The sequence below is a fragment of the Onychostoma macrolepis genome, chromosome 14, assembly GCF_012432095.1.
Source record: "Onychostoma macrolepis isolate SWU-2019 chromosome 14, ASM1243209v1, whole genome shotgun sequence".
NCBI lineage: Eukaryota > Metazoa > Chordata > Actinopteri > Cypriniformes > Cyprinidae > Onychostoma > Onychostoma macrolepis.
The window spans coordinates 20,511,597-20,534,688 of NC_081168.1; the positions used below are offsets into that span (position 1 = coordinate 20,511,597).

General features: G+C 37.8%; 1 protein-coding gene across 2 annotated transcripts in view; it reads right to left on the reverse strand.

Annotated features, from left to right (window-relative positions):
- Nucleotides 1–23,092, reverse strand: part of atg2a (autophagy related 2A) — a 28,862-nt gene that overhangs the window by 3,233 nt on the left and 2,537 nt on the right. Inside the window, exons 5-39 of one of the 2 annotated variants that reach the window (XM_058798104.1) lie at nucleotides 22,621–22,759; nucleotides 22,134–22,337; nucleotides 21,858–21,960; nucleotides 20,748–20,918; nucleotides 16,830–16,972; nucleotides 16,370–16,445; nucleotides 16,008–16,260; nucleotides 15,779–15,920; nucleotides 12,273–12,371; nucleotides 12,006–12,173; nucleotides 11,609–11,873; nucleotides 10,079–10,166; nucleotides 9,764–9,932; nucleotides 9,540–9,682; nucleotides 9,177–9,331; nucleotides 8,751–8,905; nucleotides 8,475–8,625; nucleotides 7,448–7,632; nucleotides 7,267–7,347; nucleotides 6,476–6,582; nucleotides 6,303–6,395; nucleotides 6,150–6,220; nucleotides 5,983–6,059; nucleotides 4,827–4,997; nucleotides 4,627–4,753; nucleotides 3,555–3,778; nucleotides 3,158–3,387; nucleotides 2,799–2,934; nucleotides 2,507–2,719; nucleotides 2,310–2,411; nucleotides 2,134–2,218; nucleotides 1,532–1,685; nucleotides 1,369–1,438; nucleotides 1,113–1,195; nucleotides 913–1,034 (exon numbers count right to left, since the gene is read on the reverse strand). In XM_058798104.1, coding sequence (XP_058654087.1) covers nucleotides 913–1,034; nucleotides 1,113–1,195; nucleotides 1,369–1,438; nucleotides 1,532–1,685; nucleotides 2,134–2,218; nucleotides 2,310–2,411; nucleotides 2,507–2,719; nucleotides 2,799–2,934; nucleotides 3,158–3,387; nucleotides 3,555–3,778; nucleotides 4,627–4,753; nucleotides 4,827–4,997; nucleotides 5,983–6,059; nucleotides 6,150–6,220; nucleotides 6,303–6,395; nucleotides 6,476–6,582; nucleotides 7,267–7,347; nucleotides 7,448–7,632; nucleotides 8,475–8,625; nucleotides 8,751–8,905; nucleotides 9,177–9,331; nucleotides 9,540–9,682; nucleotides 9,764–9,932; nucleotides 10,079–10,166; nucleotides 11,609–11,873; nucleotides 12,006–12,173; nucleotides 12,273–12,371; nucleotides 15,779–15,920; nucleotides 16,008–16,260; nucleotides 16,370–16,445; nucleotides 16,830–16,972; nucleotides 20,748–20,918; nucleotides 21,858–21,960; nucleotides 22,134–22,337; nucleotides 22,621–22,759 — 4,955 coding nt within the window. Of the gene's footprint in view, nucleotides 1–912; nucleotides 1,035–1,112; nucleotides 1,196–1,368; nucleotides 1,439–1,531; nucleotides 1,686–2,133; nucleotides 2,219–2,309; nucleotides 2,412–2,506; nucleotides 2,720–2,798; nucleotides 2,935–3,157; nucleotides 3,388–3,554; nucleotides 3,782–4,626; nucleotides 4,754–4,826; nucleotides 4,998–5,982; nucleotides 6,060–6,149; nucleotides 6,221–6,302; nucleotides 6,396–6,475; nucleotides 6,583–7,266; nucleotides 7,348–7,447; nucleotides 7,633–8,474; nucleotides 8,626–8,750; nucleotides 8,906–9,176; nucleotides 9,332–9,539; nucleotides 9,683–9,763; nucleotides 9,933–10,078; nucleotides 10,167–11,608; nucleotides 11,874–12,005; nucleotides 12,174–12,272; nucleotides 12,372–15,778; nucleotides 15,921–16,007; nucleotides 16,261–16,369; nucleotides 16,446–16,829; nucleotides 16,973–20,747; nucleotides 20,919–21,857; nucleotides 21,961–22,133; nucleotides 22,338–22,620; nucleotides 22,760–23,092 lie in introns of both variants that reach the window. The other variant, XM_058798103.1, reaches the window with a different exon arrangement.

A 23,092-nucleotide genomic window follows, 5' to 3' on the forward strand; every position in this document is an offset into this window, starting at 1 on the left:
AATCTGACCATTCAAGATTAACCTCATGGTCATTAAATTCCAACATCACTGGAGAAACATCACTGAAAAAAAGGTTAAAGGAAAGTACTGAAATCAGTCTAATAACCATTAAACTGATTTCAGTACTTTCCTTTAAATATCCAGAGCAGTTAAAAGAAAAGCCGCTTTTCCACTGAAATTACCTGGAACAATTTGTTCCAGGAACTTTTTTTAACCCCAGACCTGTTGATGTCTGCGTTTCCATCGCGGTCTAAAGTACCGAGAGGAATAGGCAAATAGTCTGGTGACGTAGGTCTGTGCGCTTTTCTCAATACCAAGAACGCAAATTTCTGCAATTCTGCAAAGAGCAGCGTACTTGATAACATCAGTCAGCACGCCTCGGCTACTGTAATTTTCCTCACTGTATTTACAATAGGATGAAATACGATATCAAACACCACTGCCTCTTCGTTTTCATTTAAACATATTAATAGCCGCAGAAATGTAGTTCAGGGAATGTACATTACAATGAAACGAAATATTATATCAAACAGCATTGCCTTTTTTCATTTTCATTTTAATAATAGATTAATAGAATAATAGAATAAAGACCAAAGATTACCTGTTAGATTTACCCAAAGCAAATTATATCACTATACCAGCGAATTATACCAGTAAAGAGACATCAGAGCCAGCGGCAAATGTCAGAAGGACTAGCCGAGGTTACAGTCCTCTCGTCGGGATACATGAGCACTGAGCGCCCGGAGATCGCGTGGAGCTCACGTCTCCGAAATCAGCAAAGCACATTTTTAAATAGGCACTGTCTTTTATAAATAAACGGCCCAAAGTCCCCAGTTCCTGGGTAACGTTCTTGCGGTGGAAAAGGGGCTAAAGACAGCAATGTCTAACTAAGATGTGACATGTCATACTCACAGAGTTGTACGACTGAATGCATGGGACCAACACCTCCCAGAATCCCCGGCAGCTGGTTCTTCCTGATGTCTGTGAGCCATTCGTTCACAGCATACTGAATCACCTTATCAACACCCAGCAGCCTGAAACAAAACAACTCACTCTTCAGATCTAGATGCAAAGGTAAAGCAGGCAAAAAGTAGAGATGAAGAGGTGTTCACCCATGTCTACAGCACAATCTCTTCAGCTTTAGTTCAGAGCAGTTCAGCTGGGCCAGACCAATCAGGATGCCTGCAAACGTTCCCTAGGAAACCAGAGATAATATACGTTACTCTAATAGCAGTTCAACTAAAACAGCTGATCTTATTCACAAACTTTTGTTGCTGTTCTTAAGCGAAGCACTCAAACTACACAGATAAACTGACTATGATTACATGAACATACAGCATCAGTTATTTTATATAAGCGATCACCAACCTGCTCAATAACCACATGCTTCCCTTGATAGTCCAGCCAGATGGGAACTTCAGAGGTGAAACGAAACTCTCTTAAAAGAGAAAGAATGCAAAAGGACATTGATTATGATTTACACATTTGTTTTGTTAGATACGGTCATGTGGTTTGATGCCAGATCTTCTACCTGAAGTAGATGGGCTGGTCAGAGGAGGACGAGGAGCCAGCGGAGGAGGAACTCTGCTCACTATAGGTTGTTTCTACAGAAGCAGCCAGATCATGGCCCAGTCCGGAGCCAGGATCTGTGTCGTCTGAAGCCTTCTGAGGAACATCAGTCCTCGCTGGAAGAATGCCCATACACAATTACACTTAAAATAAATAGGCTAAATAAATGTGTACATTTATTATAAATATAAAGCAACAAACTGATATAAATCGAAGTTGAAGCACTAAAATTTGTAAAAAACAAACAAAAAAAACCCTTTTAAAATGAATGAAACCAAAATAGCTAATATATATATATATATATATATATATATATATATATATATATATATATATATAAATAAACCTTGGCTAATAGACAAAATGTAAAATAAATAAATACAAAAATAAATAAATAAATCACAAATTATTTAAAAAAATAAACTAAATTTAAAATGAAAACTGAAAATACACAAATAAAAGCCATTTCAAAATATTAATAAACAAATAATAATAATAATAAATAAAAAAGTAATAAATTAACAATAAATAAATTTAGTCATTCATTCATGGGGGCAGACTTACCCTCAGCTGCAGGGTCGACGGATAGGTAAGGATTAACTCCTGCAGCCATGTTACTGAAAAAGTCCTTCAAGAAGAAAAGTGCATCCTAGGAAATGAAAACAAATGTGACTTTTACTAAGCCTGATATGAAAAATGTTTTGTTCTGTGCTGAAAAATGGTTAACGCATAATGAGTACCTGGTCGATATTGAGCCGCAGTGGTAACAGACTGACTCTCAGACAGCACTCTGGTCCGCCCAGACCCGATTCAGGCATCACCTGCAGCGCTTTCACCGTCAACTACAGGAACAATTGAGCCGGGTAAGAACACACACACACACACACACACACACAAACACAAACTTGTTCACTTTGTATCCTGCTCTCTAACTCACCATGTTGGAGTGAGCTCTGCGCGGCATGCTCTCACTGGTGTGCAGGTACAGGAACTTGTTGATTTGAGAGGAAGCCAGACGGTCTCGCACCTCCAGTTCCTGGACAATAAACACTTGGCGGGAAATCGGCTGTTCTCCGAGGCCAGGTCCTTCTGCATCTGGTCCTGCTGCAGGGGCAGCCACCACTGGGTACGTCTCATGCTGGAAACTGACCTGAAGAGAGAGAAAGAGGTTATAGAACTAGAAACAAGGCTTTCTGAATATTCAAATCACTGATTGCAATACATTATACCTTTGTCAGTTGTATCTCCATAAGCAGTGTGTGCTGCCGCCCACTTCCTCCAATCCACCGCCAAGAGTTCTGGGGGCGCGAGGGCCCCGTTGAACGAGAGGGAGAACCACGGGCTCCGGAAGCAGCTGAGCGAACTCTGTGACACACAAACATTTCATAGTATTTGATTTCAACATTAAGGCATTTTCACACCTGGCTCGTTTGGAGAGCTTGTTTCAGAACCTGTTGTCTTGTGAAAACAAGCTGAACCATAAAGAAAATGCAATATTGTAATCTGTAACAAGTCCTTGTTTCAAAACAAAGAAAAGATCCACAGACACCCTCAAAGTCTGGCTTCTCAGACCTTCTGCTGTACTCACTTATGGCTGTGTGGTGTGTGGGCCGAGCTGGGTTTGCCACCGAAGTCTTTGCCGCCATACAGGTGCCAGACGACAGACACCTCTCGGAGCACCACTCTGTTCTGAGGCACTGGGAAGCGGGCCGGGGCACGCAACAGATCTGAACTGCCCCGAGGCCGAGAGTAGTAACCATCCCGCACCTTTACAGGACCCTGGGAGAGCACCGTCACCACAGGCTCACCATCTCTAGGCTGTCAGAGAGAGAGAGAGAGAGCAACTGCACTGTAAAAATGATTTTTCAAAGTTATAAACAGAACAGGTTTATTGGAGTATGTTATTTACGTAATATTTATGAAATTTGTTTTTTGCCAGTGTATTAATTAAAGGCTAGAGAAGAATATGAAAACAGAGTACATACTGGGATGCCCATCCCAGGAGCCTCTAGGATGCAGAAGTCGTCGTTATCGGTGGAACCCTCTGATCCTTCCTCGGACATCATATCTGCATGAGCTTCCATAGCTGTGGTGACCAGTCCATCAATATCAGACTCCTCCCCTTCTAGAACAGAGGGGCGGAGCTTAGGGGCTTCTCCCGGGAACAGATAGACTGAGACAGGTGAGGCTCGGCGAATGGAGGGAGAACCTGCTTTATAAATACACAGAAGTAAAACCATTAATCTAAAACACTCGAGTCTTTTTGGTTATACTTTTTAATTCGGCAAGGATTAAACCGATCAAAAGTGTCAGTAAATGCATTTATAATGTTACAAAAGTTTTCTATTTCAAATAAATACTGTTCTTTTATACTTTGTTCACTCCTGTAAAAAAGTACCACAGTTTCCACAAAAAAATATTAAGCAGCACAGCTATTTTTGAGATAAGAAATATTTTTTAGCAGCAAATCAGCATATTAGAATGATTTCTGAAGGATCATGTGACTCTGAAGACTGGAGTAATGATGCTGAAAATTCAGCTTTGGAAGCACAGGAATAAATTAGATTTTTAAAATATATTCAGACAGAAAACAGTTATTTTAAATTATAATAATACTTCACAATACTATTGATTTCACTGTCTTTTAGATTAAATAAATGCAGCCTTGGTGAGCATAAGAGTTCTTTCAAAATTATACCAACCCCAAACTATTTTCAAATTTATAAAAGATTAGTCATAAAACAACTACATTAACTTAATGGCACACAGTTTGTTGTTATAGATATGCCTTGTACATGAAGAGTTCCAGTGCAAAAGCCTCTAAAAGCCATCTTGGTCAAAAATGAGATAACGAATGCTCTCCACACATAGTATACAAGTATTTTCACTTCAAATGTGCAAAATCCCAGCCTCAACCCATTCAGAAGTACCAGTACTTATATAGAAACCTATACATAGTAGCCAGAAAGAAAAGCTCATTTTAAAGAAAAACGTCAGACGTACTTAGAGGCTTTTGCATCTGAACTCTTCATATATAAACAACTTCCAAAGTCTTACCAGAATCTTGGGTCTCTTCCTGTAGTATTCTCTCGGTGTCAATCAAGGCATCTGTGAGGTCACACTGGTTAATCTCTGCTGTCTCTGCTGGAGGGCAGGGCGGAAGGGAGGCAGGACTTTCTGACAGCTAAAAGAGAGAGATTTTATAGTTGAATACAAATGGGACAAAGCCATACTAGAGCTGTAAAAAAAAATCATACCAGAAGTTTCTGTCCGGCGATCTCTGTGGGGGATGTGTGGCGAGGGGGAGGGTGGAGATCGCCCTGGGAAACCAGGTACTGCAGCATGTTAACCAGAGCAGCGCACGAGTCAGCACAGGTGTGCACGTGAACTACATTATTAGAACAACGAAGCTCGAACAACGGCTGAGTCTGCAAAGGTATTAAAGAAACATAGATAGTTATTAACAAAATGGAAGATAAAAACAGAGTAAAATAAATGCTGCTACTGCATAGTCCAGCATTGTGTCAGGCTGTAATTAATCTAAAACAACATTTTATGTAATTATTGTATAATTTTGTAACCTTAAAAGGAATATATTAGCTTATATTTATATGCAGTAAAATTAATTTGCCACATCCCATGATTAAGAGATTAGCAAGAAAGGTAAAATGTGAAATAAAATAGTAACAGTTTTATACAATTTTAAATAATAATAATAATAACAACAACAATAATAATAATAGTGCTGGGCATTGATTCATCGCGATTAATCTCATCCAAAATAAAAGTTTTTATTTATATAATGTATGTGTATGTACTGTGTATTTTTATTATGTATATATAAATACACACACATACAGTATATATTTTAAAAATATTTACATGTATATATTTATATTCATATAATTTATATTATATATAAATATATTTAATATATAACCATAACATTTTTCTTAAATATATACATGCATGTGTGTGTATTTATATATAAATATAAATAGCACACACACATTATGTACAAAAAAACCCCTTTTATTTTGGATGCGATTAGTCGCGATTATTCGTTGCACAGCACTAAATAATAATACAAATAATGATAATAATAATACATTTTTAACTCAAAACCCCTAGATTGGTCTAACATACAAAATAATTAATATAAAATATATCAATATAAAAAACATTACATTCAAATATAACAAATACATAACATTTTTAATAATAATAATTAATATTATTATTAATTTTAATTAATTAACAAAATCTTGAAGTTCAAAAAATAAAACTGGGACCTATACAAATAAAATAATAAAACTACCTATGTAACACAGTTATATAAATTAATTTACTTACAATGCACACTGTAAAAAAGAAATGCTATGAAATCTTCAAGCAAATGGAGGTGAAACTAACCAGTTTACTCGAGTCAGTTCCTTTCCAAGTTGTTATGGCCAGTTCCAGCAGATCAATGTCTAACACACACACATAGTCTGAGACACACAAAAACAATATAATTAGGGGTGGCCCACCTATAGACATTAATGCAAAATAAGATTTTAAAAGCTATGTTTGTTCTGTACCTCGTCTCAAATCCACAGTATCACTTTCACATTTATCGGACAGGTACAACGCAGAGTCATCTAAAATAAACCTAAAAGAAGATTTCAGCGCTGTTAGGTCCAATCAATTAATTTCAGTGCAACCATTTAAGATCACACCACAATGACCAGTACCTGAGGTGAAAGGTCGCAGTGTCCACAATGATGTTGCTGGATAAAGAAAAGGACTCAGCTGTAAACAAAACTCGCAGAGGAAGATAAAGCGGCCTGGAGGGAGAAATGAAAGAAAGTTTACAGAATGAACTAAGAGTATTTGTGAGACCAAACATTCAGTGTTACTACAATACCTGTAGTCCACTGCACAGGTGGCCAGGTGAGTGTGAAGAACCGTGATGACGGCAGGTGGGGTGTAGCCTAAAATGTCATCATCAATGACATCAAGGAAATCAACAATCTGTATAGAGAACAGTGTTATTATAATTAACTGAAACTAAAATCATAAAAAAACACATTTGAGTTATTTGCATTGACTGAAATAAAGTATAGAAATCTAACAATTATTTTTATTTCAGCTAGTTGCAATATAGTAGCAACATTCAGTTTAACTTGATGTACTAAAACAACTACAACTGGATTAAAAATGAATGAAAACAAAAAACAAACACAAAATTACTAAAATAAAAATGGAAAATATAAAAATAAAAACTAATTAACATTAATAAAACCTATAAAAGTATCTCAATGTGACTAAAATAGCATTGATAGAGAATGCAGAAAAATATCAGAAATAAATAATTACTACTACTAATAATACATAATTAAAGTCAAAACAGTGATGTTATTGTAAACTAAAACTATCACAAAATAAAATTAATAAAAAATATAAAAAAAATAATAAATAAAAATAAATCTAAATATTGGATGAAAAACCTAAAAGACTTTTAAGTACTTTTAAGAAAAACTTGCCATGGCAGCTAATTGAAATAAATTTCAGTTGAAATTCCTAAAACTGAAATAAAAATATATTAAAGCTATATAGAAATACAGAAATATATTAAAAATCCACATTAGCCAAACATTCATGACAGATCCACACACCTATTTTAAGTTGATATCTAATCTAGTTACCAACAGGTACCTGCTCATGCCAACTATGATTGGTTAACGCCATGTGATGTCGTAAAGTAGCACCATGGAGTCGCAGTGCGACCAGAAACTCCTGCAAAAAAAATTAGACGAATACTTATAAATGACACAAACAACAATCATCCCATAATTAACCCAACTGACAGGCAACAAGAAGATGAAATAGCACAGACCTTCACATTCCTTTCAAGATCTAATGTGATCTTGATGGCAGTCGACAGCATCTGAACGTTGGTTTCTCGGCCACCAACACTGCTCACCCCTACTTCTGTGGGGTAAATGGTAGGGTCCAGATGACCCGGGGAAGTGAACCTGGGCATTTCCAGTTTCACAGGAATAGGGGAGTCTGGGACCTCGGCTATATAAAGAGCCAAAGACACAAAAACAACATTTTGCCTTTCAGAACAGGATAATAACTTTTTTTCACATGCAAAAACTATAGGAGTATAAGAGGTTAGATGCCATTTAAAGGGGTCATGAACTGCATTTGTTATTTTATTTATTTTGTAGTTCTCTGATGTCCACTTATAATGTTATAACATCAAATTGTTTTACATCAAAAAACTATTTATAAGTAATAGGCTATTTTCTGTCCTGTTTTGACCCAATATATTTGGCACCGCATCATCTTTTAGTTTCAATCTTTCTGAAAATCCTGCATCGAATTGTGCCTTGTTTGTAAATGAATCCACGGTAAAATGAAGTGAACAAAGGACCAAGTTCTTACTGACGCAATCTGGAATTTAATTAAAAATAAAGTTCATCCACTCTTTTCTAGGGATCAGAAGGAAGGAAATGCAAAGACTGTGTACAGGCAGCTTGGCACTGCACAGCGTCTTGTTGTCTTCGGATTCATCTTTATTGTTTGGTTTCTGCGTATACCTGTGTTCACCTCTCGTTATTTACACTGCATGCGCGAATTGGTGGGCAGGGCTAAACAGGCAGTGATGTAGGAACAGACGTTGATCTTCTGCGGAGGCGGTGTTTAGCCACACTATTACATCACAGAGTAGTACATTTCAAAACCTGACATTTTGGCAGACTGGCTTCAATATAAGCTGGTTTCAGACTAACAAGAAAGTTTTGAGATCTGAAACTTACAGGATGTTTTTATAGTACAATGACCTCTTAAATGTGAAACGATCAAGGGAATTTTGGTTTCTCAGTGCATGACCCCTTTTAAATGGATTAACAGCTCACCTTTATGGTACAGCTCTACTCTTCTGCTTTCTATGGTCAGGAAGTTGAGATTGGGATTGTTCTGATGTTGCGTCACACTAAAAATCTTCCCTCCTTCCAAGTCCAAAATGAGTTCTCCATGACAGAGGTCCATTTTACGTCCAGCTTCATTCTTCAAAGGAATGGTTTCAGAATTTGATGCGAGTAAAGTGAATTTTTACTGCCATTGGTGTTAACTTCTATAATTTTGTAACAAGGCTACAACAATTTATCATGCAGTTTTTTTTTCACATTTACCTTGCAGTCCGTCATGGCTTGGAGGCGACCTTTGCCAATCAGCACTGTTAAACAGAGCAGACTGAGGGCGTGGCTGGATTGAGGCTCTAACTGTTTCCTTCGTTTTGATTGGTTGGTTGAGAAGAACTGAGGCTCCTCCTCCTCAGAGTCAGATTCTGGAATGATGAGTGAAAAGAAGAATAATCTTTAACTGAAGCCAAAACATTGTTGTTGCTGTTAACTAAAACAAATAAAATAAAATAAATGAAAATAAAATAAAAATTATGGAAAGATGGAAAAACTTGCCTTAGCAACCAATTTAAATAAAATAAATGTAATTACTAAAACTAAAACAAAAATCAATTAAAGCCATATAGAAATATAAAAAGAGAGACTAATAAAAATGACAAAAGCACATAAAAAGCACTTAAGATGAGCATGACTGACCCAGCCTGAAGGCAGATTTACAGAGGTAAAATTCATCCTCCTCAGGTCTGTGATGGTGGGAGGAACTACGAGAACTTTGAAAAGAAGAAGGAGGAGCAGGAGGAGGGGACGGAGGAGGTGGAGGAGGTTCCCACATCAAAAGATCATTATTAATCCTGGGGAGAAAGAGATAGTGGAGCTTGACATCAGTCAAACATGGCTTTATTTTTACATGGCATTTATTTTATTTTATTTTTTGTTTGTTTGTTTGTACAACATTCATATAATCTGAAATGGTCATTAATACTGAAAAGGGCATTTAAAAGTCTTTTTTGGAGATCATTTTTTTCAAAAGTTAATTCTCTTGAATGTGTTGAGCAATACCTGTTATAGACGCTCAGAAAAGCCTCTTTACTGGGCAGGAGAATGTAGGCTACGGGAAACGTAATATCCACCACATACTGACACTGACATATACACTGAGTCTGAAACTCATCCATCTCTTCTGGGTCTGCTGGGATTACCATCTGAGACAGAGACGGAGAACGAGTCAAGTACAGAAATGAAAAACAGACAGACAGCCAGACAGATGGGCGGAGTGGACGTACCTCTTCTGTCTCAAACATAGTGCGGTTGGAGGAGAAAGGAGAGCTGTTCTTCTCTCTGAGTTCACAGGGGTTCTCTAGAGACATGGAGCCCAGCCCCAGATCCCTGTTCACCCCTTCACACACACCCGTACTGTCAGAATCCACCCCTTCATTCACTCGTATCTGAATCCTATAGATGGAAAAGAGAGGAAACTAAGAGAGGGAACTACAAATGCTTTCCTAAGATTTGGTGTGTTCATCCAACTAAAGATTGATATGACACATTGTATTGTACTCGTAGCATAATCTCAGACACGCATACACTCTCTAACTCACCTGGGAATGCCATCAGGGTTCTGTGGATCTGGGCTCTTTTGCACACGGATACAGGGAAATGCCTCTCCCTCCCAGCCCTCATACACTCCTAAAACACACACACATACACACTCCAGGTGAGTTTAGAGAGAAAATACCACTGTATCCTGAACACTAGACCTTAAAATTAATCCAACCAGACTGAAAAAGAAACAGAATTCAATAATAAAAAATAAAAAAAAGCTGAAAATAATTTTTATTTAGCATGGAAGTCAACAGCTACCAGCAACTGTTTGGCTACCAACATTCGTCAAAATATGTTATTTTGTGTTCAGCAAAAGAAAGATACATGAGAAGGAATAAATGATGACAAATTTTTCATTTTTGGGTGAACTATCCCTTTAAAGGTGCAGTAGGAGATCTCGGAAAATGCTAACTTTAGCCTGATAGCACTGAACGCGAACGTCCCACCCTCCCTGTAAATCGCCGTCCAAAGCCACGCCCCCTGAACGCACGAACGCGAACAGATCAGACGACCAGAGACAACATTACTACAATACATGTGTCATTCACCGGTGAGAAAACTTCATAGCACAGTTAGTAACAGTACTACAATACCAGGAAGTAAGGTGAGGTTGTTGATGTTTGTCTGCCATTCTTGCTCTGTCTGCATAGCGTACATAACCGCACTGATGACAAATCCTGTCTGCGTGAACCCGGGACGCAGAGGTATGCAAATACACATGTTGACAGGCAGGTAGGAAAGTCAATATAAATGCTCGGAACGAGAATTTTGATTGGACGAACATTTCTTGGTCCTACGCCTTCCACAGAATATATAAATACATTTAGACCACTTTACTTAATGATTGCTATCAGGATGTGAAGAGACTTTCAACCAGCATAACAAAAAATGTTTCTGAAGACAATCACCTATTGCACCTTTAAGCTGATATTATTATTTATACATTATATTATTTATAATATTTGATTATAACAATAAAAAAATATTACTTGCTTTGGTTATATCATAAAACTAAATTATATGGTTATTACATTTTGATGAAAGATTTCAAAAATATTTTTCCCTTTACAATAATGTGCACTGACTAGCAATATTTATAAAAAAGTGATACAATACACAGTAATACTCTTAAAAATGATTACAAATTAGAAAATAGTTATTTTTAATAATTAATTCTTGTAATGCAAAGCTGAATTTTCAGCATCATTACTCCAGTCTCCAGTTATTATCCTGTTCAGCATCACATGATCCTTCAGAAATCATTCATTTATGCAGATTTGCTGCTTAAGAAACATTTTTAATTATTATCATTGTTTAATATTTTTGTGGAAACCATGATACATTTTAATAGGATTCTTTGATGAATATAAAGTTACATTAAGAGCAGCATTTATTAGAAACACAAATCTTGATTAATATGTCCTTGCTGTATTAATTGCTTAGGAACATACTCTTACTGACCACACACCTCTGAACGCTAGCGTATATGATAACTGGAAAAAAAGAAAAGAAATTGGATGCCTTACCGTGCATATCAGTGAAGCAGGCCTCCAGTAGTTTGGTGAGTTTGGCCCCTGGGCTGCAGAGGCCGTCCTGCTGAACGTCTGGCCCCTGCTGAGACTTCAGCTCCAGATTAGAGATCTGCAAGTTCAAGATCTCATTTCGCACTGCACGCTGGCTCAGGGGCCGCCTCAGCCCCAGGGGTCGAAGGTCAGGAATGGGGAAACGGACCTTCAATACGGCATAAGGAGATTGAAGCAGGAGAGAAGAATGGAGCTCCAACAAATGAGACTGCAGAGAAAAAGACAGAGGATTAAACCATACATTACAAACAATGTCACTGTATAAGGTTAAAAAAATAAACCATTTTTAGCTGAGGTAGGGGTATTATGTTGTTGTTTTCGATCAGGAGAGTTTAGTGACCTCTGCAGCCTGCGCTGTGTTTCTTTGAGGCGGCGCTGGACAGTGCCTCAGGGCCTGCAGGATGTCCTCCAGTCGGCCTATAATATCCAGGTCCAACTCAGAGCTGAGCTCCCCGAGCTCAACTCGCAGAGAGCTGTCCCTGCGTATCACACGACGCCTGCTTCCACTCTATAGGAGAAGAGGAAAAACAGTTTCATATAGATCTATCACTGGAAGTATAAAAGACACAAACACTTCTCACAAATCAATGTCATAGGACTGTAGTACCTTACGCATGTGCTTCTCAGACAGACTGTGGTGGAACTGGGCACAGGGTCTGGCAGTGGTGCCCATTGTGAAGAGACCGGCTGACTGGAACTGCAAGAGCTGGGAAAAGAAAACGTGTGGACGCACATGCTCATTTTAAAGGAACTCTTCCAGAACCTTCATCAGCCTGCATGATGTCTCCTGCTGGATTTTCAAAGTTTTGGCCGACTGACTTGTCGTAACTCAAACTGTATTCACATCTGTTTAAAATTCTCCCTGAGCAGTTGGCAAAGCCTCGGACGTGTGACTGTAATACACCATTACACAACTGTAATAATCTGGCGACCAACTGGTAATTTTCTGGTTTGAATGGCCGTTTGACTGTTTTGACAGTTTAGATTGTGGTCTAGAGTGCAACAGCGATTAAAAATTAAACAAAATACTCAACAAAATGATGTAACAAAAGTGTTTCAAGAGAATGTATAATGAAAAACAGAACTTGCTCTTTGATTTAAATAGAGTTCAAAAAGTTAATCAGTGTTTAGCATTTGGCCAGTATGTGAAGGTCAGCCAAACACAGTGGAGGTCATTTGCATGTATTCTTCAAGATCCAGCTATTTAATCCCAAGCTTATTTTAACTTTTAGGGGTCAGAGAGATTGTGGAAATGATTAGAAAAACTAATTAGTTACACTGAAAGGGATAGTTTACCCAAAAATGAAAATTCTGTCATTAATTACACACCTTTGTTCATTTTAGGAACCCAAATTAAGATATTTTTTGATGAAATCCAAGAGCTTTCTGGCCCTCCATAGACAGCAAGGGACCTACCACAATCAAGGTCCAGAAAGGTTGTAAGGACATCGATAAAATAGTCCACGTGACATCAGTGGTTCAGCCGTAATTTATGAAGCTACAAGAGTAGCATGTGTGTGATTCTGCTGACGCAGCTGGCGTTCTGACGTAGAACCCAGATGCGCTGTGGCTTGTTTGCAAAGAAAGGAATGCACACGCATGCTTCATGGTATTCTCGTGAATTCTAATTATGACACAGAAGAGAAGAAATTGTTGAATTAAGTTGTTTTTTCTTTTCTTTTCGCACAAAAAGTAATCTCGCATTCATAAAAATTACGGTTGAACCACTGATGTCACATGGATTATTTAATGATGTCCTTACTACCTTTCTGGGCCTTGAACGTGTCAGTTGTGTTGCTGTCTACGGAAGGACAGAAAGCTCTCGGATTTCATTAAAAATATCTTAATTTGTGTTCTGAAGATGAAAGAAGGTCTTACAGGTTTGGAACAACATGAGGGTGAGTAATTAATGTCAGAATTTAAATTTTTGGGTGAACTATCCCTTTAACAATAAGGTTCAATCCCTTAACATTAGTTAATGCATGTGATTTTCCTGATAACAATTGTGATTTCAAAAGCTTGTTTGCAGGGCTGAAGGTTAAAAAAAAAAAAAAAAACACATATACATATATATATATATATATATATATACACACACACAGGTGCTGGTCATATAATTAGAATATCATCAAAAAGTTGATTTATTTCACTAATTCCATTCAAAAAGTGAAACTTGTATATTATATTCATTCATTACACACAGACTGATACATTTCAAATGTTTATTTCTTTTAATTTTGATGATTAGAGCTTACAGCTCATGAAAGTCAAAAATCAGTATCTCAAAATATTAGAATATTACTTAAGACCAATACAAAGAAAGGATTTTTAGAAATCTTGGCCAACTGAAAAGTATGAAAATGAAAAGTATGAGCATGTACAGCACTCAATACTTAGTTGGGGCTCCTTTTGCCTGAATTACTGCAGCAATGCGACGTGGCATGGAGTCGATCAGTCTGTGGCACTGCTCAGGTGTTATGAGAGCCCAGGTTGCTCTGATAGTGGCCTTCAGCTCATCTGCATTGTTGGGTCTGGTGTCTCTCATCTTTCTCTTGACAAGAAAGTATGGGGTAATTAATGCCCCATTCTCTATGGGGTTCAGGTCAGGCGAGTTTTCTGGCCAGTCAAGCACAATAACACTATGGTCATTGAACCAGCTTTTGGTACCTTTGGCAGTGTGGGCAGGTGCCAAGTCCTGCTGGAAAATGAAATCAGCATCTCCATAAAGCTTGTCAACAGAAGGAAGCATGAAGTGCTCTAAAATTTCCTGGTAGATGGCTGCGTTGACCGTGGACTTCAGAAAACACAGTGGACCAACACCAGCAGATGACATGGCAGTCCAAATCATCACAGACTGTGGAAACTTCACACTGGACTTCAAGCAACATGGATTCTGTGCCTCTCCACTCTTCCTTCAGACTCTGGGACCTTGATTTCCAAATGAAATGTAAAATTTACTTTCATCTGAAAAGAGGACTTTGGACCACTGAGCAACAGTCCAGTTCTTTTTCTCCACAGCCCAGGTAAGATGCTTCTGACGTTGTCTCTGGTTCAGAAGTGGCTTGCAGCCCTTTTCCTGAAGACGCCTGAGCTGGTGACTCTTGATGCACTGACTGCAGCTTCAGTTCTCTCCTTGTGAAGCTCTCCCAAGTGTTTGAATCGGCTTTGCTTGACTGTATTCTCAAGCTTGCGGTCATCCCTGTTGCTTGTGCACCTTTTCCTACCCAAAGTTTTCCTTCCAGTCAACTTTGCATTTAATATGCTTTGATACAGCACTCTGTAAACAGCCACACCTTTCAGTAATGACCTTCTGTGACTTACCCTCTTTGTGGAGGGTGTCAATGTTCGTCTTCTGGATCATTGCCAAGTCAGCAGTCTTCCCATTATTGTGGTTTCAAAGAACAAGAGATACCCAAAATTTATACTGTAGGGATGGTCATTTATTCAAACTCAAATTTAAATATTCTAATATTTTGAGATACTGATTTTTGACTTTTATGAGCTGTAAGCTCTAATCATCAAAATTAAAAGAAATAAACATTTGAAATATATCAGTCTGTGTGTAATGAATGAATATAATATAGAAGTTTCACTTTTGAATGGAATTAGTGAAATAAATCAACTTTTGATGATATTCTAATATATATATATATATATATATATATATATATATATATATCATAATTTCTGAATTCTCAAACGTTCAAACCATCCAGTTTTTATTTTGAAAGAAAACTGCAGAGAAGCTGAAGAGCTATTTTGTTGACATGCAAGTATTTATTTAAAGTGCAGCCTTTTCAATTTGATAATCACACTAAGCAATATCTCAATTTCAGTTTTATTTAATTTTATAAATCAACATTAACCTAGATACACATTGTAACCAATACACACTGTATTAGTGTTATTAAAATGATAAAATATTAAAATTGAACTTCACTGTATGTTTACTACAATTTTGACTACCATTTTAAATAAGTGGACTTCAGCTGAAATTAAAAAAAATAATAATAATAAAATATTGTTTTAAAATCTGCACTGTAAATCAGATTTTGGTAAAACTCGATAACTCACCAATCAAATTATTATTATTATTATTATTAAAATTATTACCTCTGTGTACTGTGGACCACCCGAGTCCCACAGGCACTCCAGCAGTTCCAGCCTGCTGAAGGAGAGGTCAGAAGTCGTGGCTCGGGTGTGCCGCCCTGCACTACGCATCTCACAAGCCAGCTGCACTGCTGCACCGGTCACCCTAATGACCAGAGGTCAGAGAGAGTTAAAAAGAGTGTTTGGACATGCATATACCGTAGGTGAGTATAGCAGGTAATTCCTGCCGTACCTGATGTGGGAGTGGGGACATGCTTTAGCAAAGTTTCCTCTCAGATTGTGGAAGTCTCTCTCACTGAACATGCTGTCCTTAAAGAACCCAAGCTCACGGAAAAACAACTGTGACACCTCAGCCAATGTGGAGAGCCCGTCTGGCCCGGGAGGCGGGTCCTGCTCTAACAGAGTAAGTGTGACTCCACCCAGAGAGAGGCGGAGCAAGGAGTCTGGTTTCAGCGGCTCTGATTGACCGCTTCGAGACGACCGTTCTATAGGGAAAAAAACAAAACAAAGACTGATGACAGATTGCAAGAGAAAACTTTAATGGGATGCAGTGACACACAACATGTGTTGTTTAAAACAGGTTTAGATACATACTGGGAGGTCTGCTACATTGAGGCAAACTAGATAAGGATCCTGGTACAGGATAACGACGAGGACAGTTGAGCATTCCCTGTAAGAGACGTATAACGTATAAAAGTGCAAGCCAATCATACACTGTACATAGATAGCTGCAGCATAACAGGTTGATGGACAATTGAGTTGTGAAAATGTAGCCTATCAAATAATGTGTGGTCAGAAAAAGTGCATGCATAATAGCCTACTAAAAATAAAAGATAAAAGAATTAACAAAATAGATGTGGCATGCTATATAGCAAATCTAATGCGTCTTTACAAGACAAAAAGTTGTTCCAAGCTGTTCAAACCAAGTCTGACGTGAATTTTGTTGTTATTCTCTGAAAAACGTTTGGACACCTGAATGAACATCAGAAATACAAAATATGCTGAACTTCATTAGAGAAGACCTTTACACAATTGAGTTCACAACAGCACTGACCTGTGGAGACAGAGGGTTTGTTTGAACCAGGCTGCTCTGGCTATGAATGGACGACTCCATGTCGCTGTCTGACAATTCACTCCCAGAGCGTGTTGACAACACACTGCTGGTCATATAGCCAGGACCCATCGAAAAAAACATCTCTGAAAAACAAGAGACAAAAAGAAGAAATTTTGGCTAAATACTGAAATATAAATAGTTCCAGAAAATGAAAACAGAAGAGGAGAATAAATTCTGACATTGCATTTTTCGTCAAGAGCCTGAATCCTCACTTGTAAAATACATGTATGATCGGATTTAAACCTAAATTTCATGGATTTCATCCAATATCAAAGTGAGGAACAACTTGGGTTTAATTTAGACAGAAACTGACGTGAAAATTTTCTTATTCATTGCATACACCAACTGAATAGTGTACAAACTTTCTGGCATTCATATAACAGTTATTCAATTAATTCAACATTGCATATGAAAATGTATATTTATAGGGATATATACAGTACATATGGATGTTTTATACATTTTGGAAACTGTTGCACATTTACATTTATGATCATTATACATCTTTATATAGGTGCATCTCAGTAAATTAGAATGTCGTGGAAAAGTTCATTTATTTCAGTAATTCAACTCAAACTGTGAAACTCGTGTATTAAATAAATTCAACGCACACAGACTGAAGTAGTTTAAGTCTGGTTCTTTTAATTGTGATGATTTTGGCTCACATTTAACAACCCACCAATACTATCTCAACAAATTAGAATACTTCATAAGACCAATAAAAAATTTTTTTTTAGTGAATTGTTGGCCTTCTGGAAAGTATGTTCATTTACTGTATATGTACTCAATACTTGATAGAGGCTCCTTTTGCTTTAATTACTGCCTCAATTCGGCGTGGCATGGAGGTGATCAGTTTGTGGCACTGCTGAGGTGGTATGGAAGCCCAGGTTTCTTTGACAGTGGCCTTCAGCTCATCTGCATTTTTTGGTCTCTTGTTTCTTATCTTCCTCTTGACAATACCCCATAGATTCTCTATGGGGTTCAGGTCTGGTGAGTTTGCTGGCCAGTCAAGCACACCAACACCATGGTCATTTAACCAACGTTTGGTGCTTTTGGCAGTGTGGGCAGGTGCCAAATCCTGCTGGAAAATGAAATCAGCATCTTTAAAAAGCTGGTCAGCAGAAGGAAGCATGAAGTGCTCCAAAATTTATTGGTAAACAGGTGCAGTGACTTTGGTTTTCAAAAACACAATGGACCAACACCAGCAGATGGCATTGCACCCCAAATCATCACATACTGTGGAAACTTAAGACTGGACTTCAAGCAACTTGGGCTATGAGATTCTCCACCCTTCCTCCAGACTCTAGGACCTTGGTTTCCAAATGAAATACAAAACTTGCTCTCATCTGAAAAGAGGACTTTGGACCACTGGGCAACAGTCCAGTTCTTCTTCCCCTTAGCCCAGGTAAGACGCCTCTGACGTTATCTGTGGTTCAGGAGTGGCTTAACAAGAGGAATACGACAACTGTAGCCAAATTCATTGACACATCTGTGTGTGGTGGCTCTTGATGCCTTGACCCCAGCCTCAGTCTATTCCTTGTGAAGTTCACCCAAATTCTTGAATCGATTTTGCTTGACAATCCTCATAAGGCTGCGGTTCTCTCGGTTGGTTGTGCATCTTTTTCTTCCACACTTTTTCCTTCCACTTTTTTTTTTTTCTGTTAACATGCTTGGATACAGCACTCTGTGAACAGCCAGCTTCTTTGGCAATGAATGTTTGTGGCTTACCCTCCTTGTGAAGGGTGTCAATGATTGTCTTCTGGACAACTGTCAGATCAGCAGTCTTCCCCATGATTGTGTAGCCTAGTGAACCAAACTGAGAGACCATTTTGAAGGCTCAGGAAACCTTTGCAGGTGTTTTGAGTTGATTAGCTGATTGGCATGTCACCATATTCTAATTTGTTGAGAGTAGAGTGAATTGGTGGGTTTTCGTTAAATGTGAGCCAAAATCATCACAATTAAAAGAACCAAAGACTTAAACTACTTCAGTCTGTGTGCATTGAATTTATTTAATACACGAGTTTCGCAATTTGAGTTGAATTACTGAAATAAATGAACTATTCCACGACATTCTAATTTATTGAGATGCACCTATAAATGAGGCCCCTGGAGAAAATGGCTGCATATGGCCTACCATTTAGAAAAAATATTATGTGAATTAGTGTGTTATTTAGCAAGTGGCATCCAGTTATCACCTCAGAAATATTTTATATTTGAATCAAAAAAGAATCTATAAAGAGAAGTTAAAATACCCAAACTCTTATTGCTTCCTGGCATGCTGATATTGTCACATATGAAACTGAAGGTCAGCTTGAGCATATTGCATTGCGGAATACATTATTCCACACTCTTGTTGCACACTACACAATTTAGCAAATGCTGCAGGTTTTTGGGTGCAGCAGGTACAGTCTTGGCCAAAAATATCGGCACCCTTGGTAAATACGATCAAAGAAGGCTGTGAAAATTAATCTGCATTGTTAATCCTTTTTATTTTTTTTAATTCACAAAAATCTAACCTTTCATTGGATAATAAGAATTTAAAATGGGGGGAAATTTCATTATGAAATAAATGTTTTTCTCTAATAAACGTTGTACACAATTATTGGCACCCCTAGAAATTCTTATGAGTAAAATATCTCTGAAGTATATTCAAGTCATATGCACAATTTTGAACACTCCAAGGAGATTATGAACATGAAATTATCCAGCCATGGCTTCCTGTTTCACAGAAATATAAATAGGAGGGAAAACAAAGCCCAAATTCCCTTAATCATCCATCACAATGAGAAAAAAAACAAAGAATATATTTCTGATGTGCAGCAAGTCAGCACCTACATCACCACATGTTGTTCGGGAGGGTTTCAAGAAAGATTCTCCTCGCTCATCCAAAAACAAACTCCAGCATATTCAGTTATCAGACACGACTGGGACTGGCTTCTGTGGTCAGATGAATCTAAAAAATGAGCTTTTTAGCAGCAAACACTCAAGATGGGTTTGGTGAACACAGGGATAAAAAGTACCCCATGTGTACAATGAAATATACTGCTGTATTTGTGATGTTGTGGGCCTATATTTCTGCTGGAGGTCCTGGACATCTTGTTTAGACACATGGCATCATGGATTCTATCAAATACCAATGGATAAAAAAATCAATAAGTGACTGACTCTGTTAGAAATCTTATAATGGGCCATGTTTGGATCTTCCAGCTGTACAATAATCCAAACACAAACCTCAAAAACAACACAAAAATGGGTCACTGAGCACAAAACCAAGCTTCTGCTGGCCATTCCAGTCCTCTGACCTGAACCCTATAGAAAATGAGTGGATGAACTGAAGAGAAGCAGCACCAACATGGAGCTGGGAATCTAAAGGGTCTGGAGTGATTCTGGATGAAGGAATGGTCTCTGATCTCTTGTCAGGTGTTCTGTAACCTCATCAGGCATTATAGGAGAAAATGTAGAGCTGTTAAACTGGCAAATGGAAGTTTCAAAAAGTATTGAATAAAAGGGTGCCGTTAATTGTGGCCAATGTGTATTAGAGAAAAACATTTATTTCATAATGATATTTCCCCCATTTTAAATGCTTATTATCCAATGAAAGATTAGATCTTTGTGAATTTTTTAAATAAAAGATCAAAAGGATTAACAATGCAGATTAATTTTCACAGCCTTTTTTGATCATATTTACCAAGGGTGCCAATATTTTTGGCCATGACTGTGTCATTCATAACAAAAATTAATTTTCTTGCTGAAAAAAAATCTATTAGTAATATAGAAGTATGCCATAATGAACACACCCATAATTACAATCAGTCATCTCCAATAATCCTAACAAAATATTGACTATATTCATCTCACCTCCGTTCTCCATAGTGGTGACATATGGTTCTGCTTCTAGCTCCAGATCTCTGTCATACATTTCTGAGTTCAGCTGCTTACTAAGATCTTCTTCAATCAATCGCAAATCATCAGAACCCAGAGGCCTAGAAACACCCCCACCGGACACACCACCACCACCACCGCCGCCATCTGACAACAGAGAGAGAGAGAGAGTAGTCATTTCACTGGACACTGCCAATCAGACAAGAACATCCAGGCACAAGAACTGTTTTTTTCCACAGGCAATCTCCATTTTGAACAGCAGCTAGCACACCCACCACTATCTAGTTGTTGTTTATAGATCAATATCCTTATGGTGCTTACACAACCTAGACAGTAGAATATATGTTTTAGCATTTTAATAGTAATAGGATTAATCATTTAAGTAATAGAATATTTATCTTATATTATTTTTATACAATATATTTTTATATGTATACAATAATTAATTTAAATGTGTGTTCAGCATGTGTTCTAATTACTACATGTAGACATCTTAAAAAAAAATTAAAATTAAAAAAATTAAAAAATTTAAAAAAGGTAGAAAAACATAGTAGTATACTTTTTATATTTTTCTTTATATCCTCTTTTGCATATATATGTATGTAAATACCTTGAGCTCCTGGAAACCATATCAAATTCCCTAAACGTTTTGCACACTTGGCAACATTCTGATTCTGAAAAAGGATAGTTCAAACAAATATGAAAAAAGTTGTTTCAACCAAGAAATAAGTGTATTTCTTCTGTTATACACAAAAGAAGATATTTTGAAAAGGAAAGTAAGAAAGAAAGAAAGAAATCCATACTACTATAGAAGTCAATGGGGACCATCAACTGCTTGGTTACCCATATTCTTCAAAATATCTTCTTTTGTGTTCAACAGAAAAAAAGAAAATTATACAGGTTTGGAACAACCTGAGAGTGAGTAAATGACAGGATTTTCATTTTTGGATGAAGTATCCTTTAAGGCTGGTGCAAACAGCCATATGATGATTGCAGATGTGTCTCATTTGAAAACAGAGAAATTGTGATATGAGACAAAGCAGATTAAAAGCGATGAGCAAACACAGAACAGACTGCTCATGTTACCTGATGTCTCGATGCAGAGGGAGGACAGGAGGTCCGTCAGGTGTGTGATCTGACTGGGGGACAGCAGCAGGTGGAGACACCCGACTTTACCGTCCAACTCAAACTAAGAGGAAATTCAAATTAGTTAATAAAGAAAGTAATATAAATTTCCTGTTCTGCACTAATGAAACTCCTTTATTCATGATGAAGCCAAATGATTTGATTCAGAGTTCAGAAGATTCATGATGATGCTTAAAACATTCCCATTCAGTCTTCATTTTTATTGTGCACACAAACCTTGGGCCCAGGCAGCATTTCATTCTGTTTGATTTTGACCGTCGTCTCTATGAATCCAGAGCATTGTCCAATCAGTAGAGGCTCGGGGGGCTTCGGGGTGGGATGTAATGATTGAGGGGCATTGGAGGCATTACCACCTCTATCATTTTCATCCATCTTATCCGTCTCCCTGCTGCTCGTCATGTCATCAGAATGAACTAGCCCCTAAATTGATGAATTGAAAATCACTGTCCATTATAACTTTATGCTTGCCATAGCAACATTTATATTTATTCATTTAGCAGATGCTTTTAACCAAAGCCACACATCACAAGGAACATCACAAGCAATTTATCATTTTATCAACAATATTTGTAGTACACCATGTTAAATATGAATACACAAGCTAGCGTGTAAGTGAAATGCAGGAAAAAGGGTAAAAAAAAAAAAAATAGGAGTCATAGTAAGTGCAAAGCCACTAATTAACAGGTTGTATTGTTTCCCTGACCTGTGATCCTCCGAGAGTCTCATAGAGCAGCTGTACAGAGTTGAGCTGAAGGATCTTGTGCAGGAAGGCTGGTGGCTGGTGGATGTCTACAGGCACTGTCTGGCTTGAGTCTCTCACAGCCTCATCACAATAGTCCACTCTGCAGTATCACATGTTTCCACCAGGGACAGAACACAGATTGGTCACAAACAATGGAATGCACTCTAGAGCAGGGTTGCCAGGAGTTAACAACAAAACCCACCCAATTGCTACTCAAAGCTAGCCCAAAACTAGCTCAATCGAGTTTTGAGGGGGTCCCCCAGTAAAAACCATGTTCCGGAGGGTGAAATACACGTTTTTTGGTGGGGTTCCCCTGGTAAAATTCACATTCCAGGGAATAAATATCACATTGGGGTTGCTTCAAACCGCAGACATGAAAAACAACCTGCAGCAACAATGTTAAAGTAGCCCAATTCCACGGGAAAAACGCAGA